Raw genomic sequence first — 1,791 nt, 5'->3', positions numbered from 1 at the left:
AGCCCCTTAAATTCCTCGAATACAGCCATCAACACCTTCTTCTGCCATTGAGGCGGGATATACTACATCGTGCGATTGTCTACGAAGGCGATAAAACTCGACAGGGGACTGCTAGTACAAAGTGGAGAGACGACGTCCACGGTAGTGGTCGGAAAATACGACCGCAGAAGGGCACTGGAAGAGCCCGGCTGGGAGATAGAAAGTCACCAATGTTGAGAGGTGGTGGTGTTGCTCATGGCCCTCATCCCCGAGACTTCTCGACGGGGCTGCCCAAGAAAGTCTACGATCTGGCATGGCGGACAGCTCTGAGTTACCGGTATCGACGTGGGCAACTTATTATAGTCAATGACAACATCACCTTCCCACAAGAGGTCAGTCCACACTGGCTCACCGAGGTTTTCGAGAAAAACCAATGGGGCAAGTATTTTGGACGGTCGTTGATAATCACGGAGGTGAAGAAAGAAAGACTGTTTAAAGCTGTGGCACAAATTGGGCAACACGCACGAGTATTGGACCGGGAAGATGTTGATGTGAAAGACCTCCTCGAAACTGGCCGGTTAATTGTTGAGAAAACGGCATTGGACAGAATGTTATTCCGTCATTCTAGGGACCTGAAGACCAGACCTGCGCGGGCGTGATGACATATTGGGCATTAAACATATCTGATTCTGTAGGATAGTTTGGCGACGGGATTGTCTTTTACTATTATATCATTTTGGCCCTGTGTTGTTTGTATTTTAGAGCTTGGTCAAATCTTAAAGAGGATATAGATTTGCCCCCAGAGTATTTGCTTTAGGCTCCATTCTGAATGCACATTTAAAAATAATAAACTCGTATTGTGATATAATCCACTAATTTGCTACTCCGTACTATCCTAAAGAGATCTTGTTGTAACCACGGGCCAAATGGTGGCTGCAGCACAGAAAGGGCTCCGGATTCCCTTGCCGACGTCAACCGAAACGGAACAAGAACCGCCGAGTCGCAGCAATTTTTCCAGTAAACATCATCAATTGGCCATGCGACAACAATCTTTGCCTCAATCAACCCAAATATTTACCACAACAATCTGCTAGACCCTATTAGACTGCCCTACAACAATCAATCGCCATTGATGTTCCTTCGTCCTTACTTTCCCCGGTCCCCCACACCGTTAAGCTGGTGCTCTACCCGTCCTGCAGCGGGAATGCCGTTGAAAGCCAAAGTTGCGGTCCCAGCATTGTCTGGATTATCGAAGGTATGAGTGCAGATTCCATTTTTATTTTCACAGTTGCTAATCCTCCGTGGTTTTCATACAGATATCTACAGCCGCAGCAGAAATCCCCAGAGAACTTCCCGGAGATGAACCAGATGATGTACTATTCAGCAGTCTTTTCGGAGTGCGCACCATCGAGCTCAATCGACCCAAGAAGCTGAACGCTTTGAATGGCTCGATGGTAAGGAAGATTACACCCAGGCTAAAGGTATGCGGCGTGCTGTGTATTCTACGAAGCGCTGAAGCTTTTCTGGGGTGAGTTGAATAACTGGTCATTTTCATTAGGAATGGGAAAAATCCCAACTTGCGAACGTTATCATCGTCTCCGGTGCCGGATCGAAAGCATTTTGTGCCGGCGGTGATATTGCAGCTCTTGCTGAAAAATGTGCTGAAGGCCCAGAGGGCCAGAAGCAGGCCACTGAATATTTTTCTCTTGAATACAAGCTGGATCACCTCATAGCTACATACAGCAAACCATTCATTTCCATTATGCGTATGGGTTCACTATGGGTGGTGGCGTCGCGCTCAGTGTACATGAA

General features: G+C 47.3%; 2 protein-coding genes across 2 annotated transcripts in view; both read left to right on the top strand.

Moving 5' to 3' along the window:
• Positions 1–209: 209 nt before the first annotated feature.
• Positions 210–638, top strand: HCAG_02525 (conserved hypothetical protein; the record flags this gene model as incomplete). Its single annotated transcript, XM_001542304.1, has 1 exon — positions 210–638. The coding sequence occupies one exon, from the start codon at positions 210–212 to the stop codon at positions 636–638; it is 429 nt and encodes a 142-aa protein (XP_001542354.1).
• Positions 639–1,183: 545 nt separating this feature from the next.
• HCAG_02524 (predicted protein) overlaps positions 1,184–1,791 on the top strand; it is a gene marked incomplete at both ends in the record, with an annotated part of 1,665 nt that continues 1,057 nt past the window's right edge. The window contains 3 exons of the mRNA XM_001542303.1: positions 1,184–1,234; positions 1,296–1,433; positions 1,538–1,782. Of these exons, the coding sequence (XP_001542353.1) occupies positions 1,184–1,234; positions 1,296–1,433; positions 1,538–1,782 (434 nt within the window). The remainder of the gene's footprint in view (positions 1,235–1,295; positions 1,434–1,537; positions 1,783–1,791) is intronic.

Source organism: Histoplasma capsulatum, genomic scaffold (assembly GCF_000149585.1).
Source record: "Histoplasma capsulatum NAm1 scaffold_2 genomic scaffold, whole genome shotgun sequence".
NCBI classification, from domain to species: domain Eukaryota; kingdom Fungi; phylum Ascomycota; class Eurotiomycetes; order Onygenales; family Ajellomycetaceae; genus Histoplasma; species Histoplasma mississippiense.
This window is presented reverse-complemented; position numbering and strand designations above follow the sequence as displayed.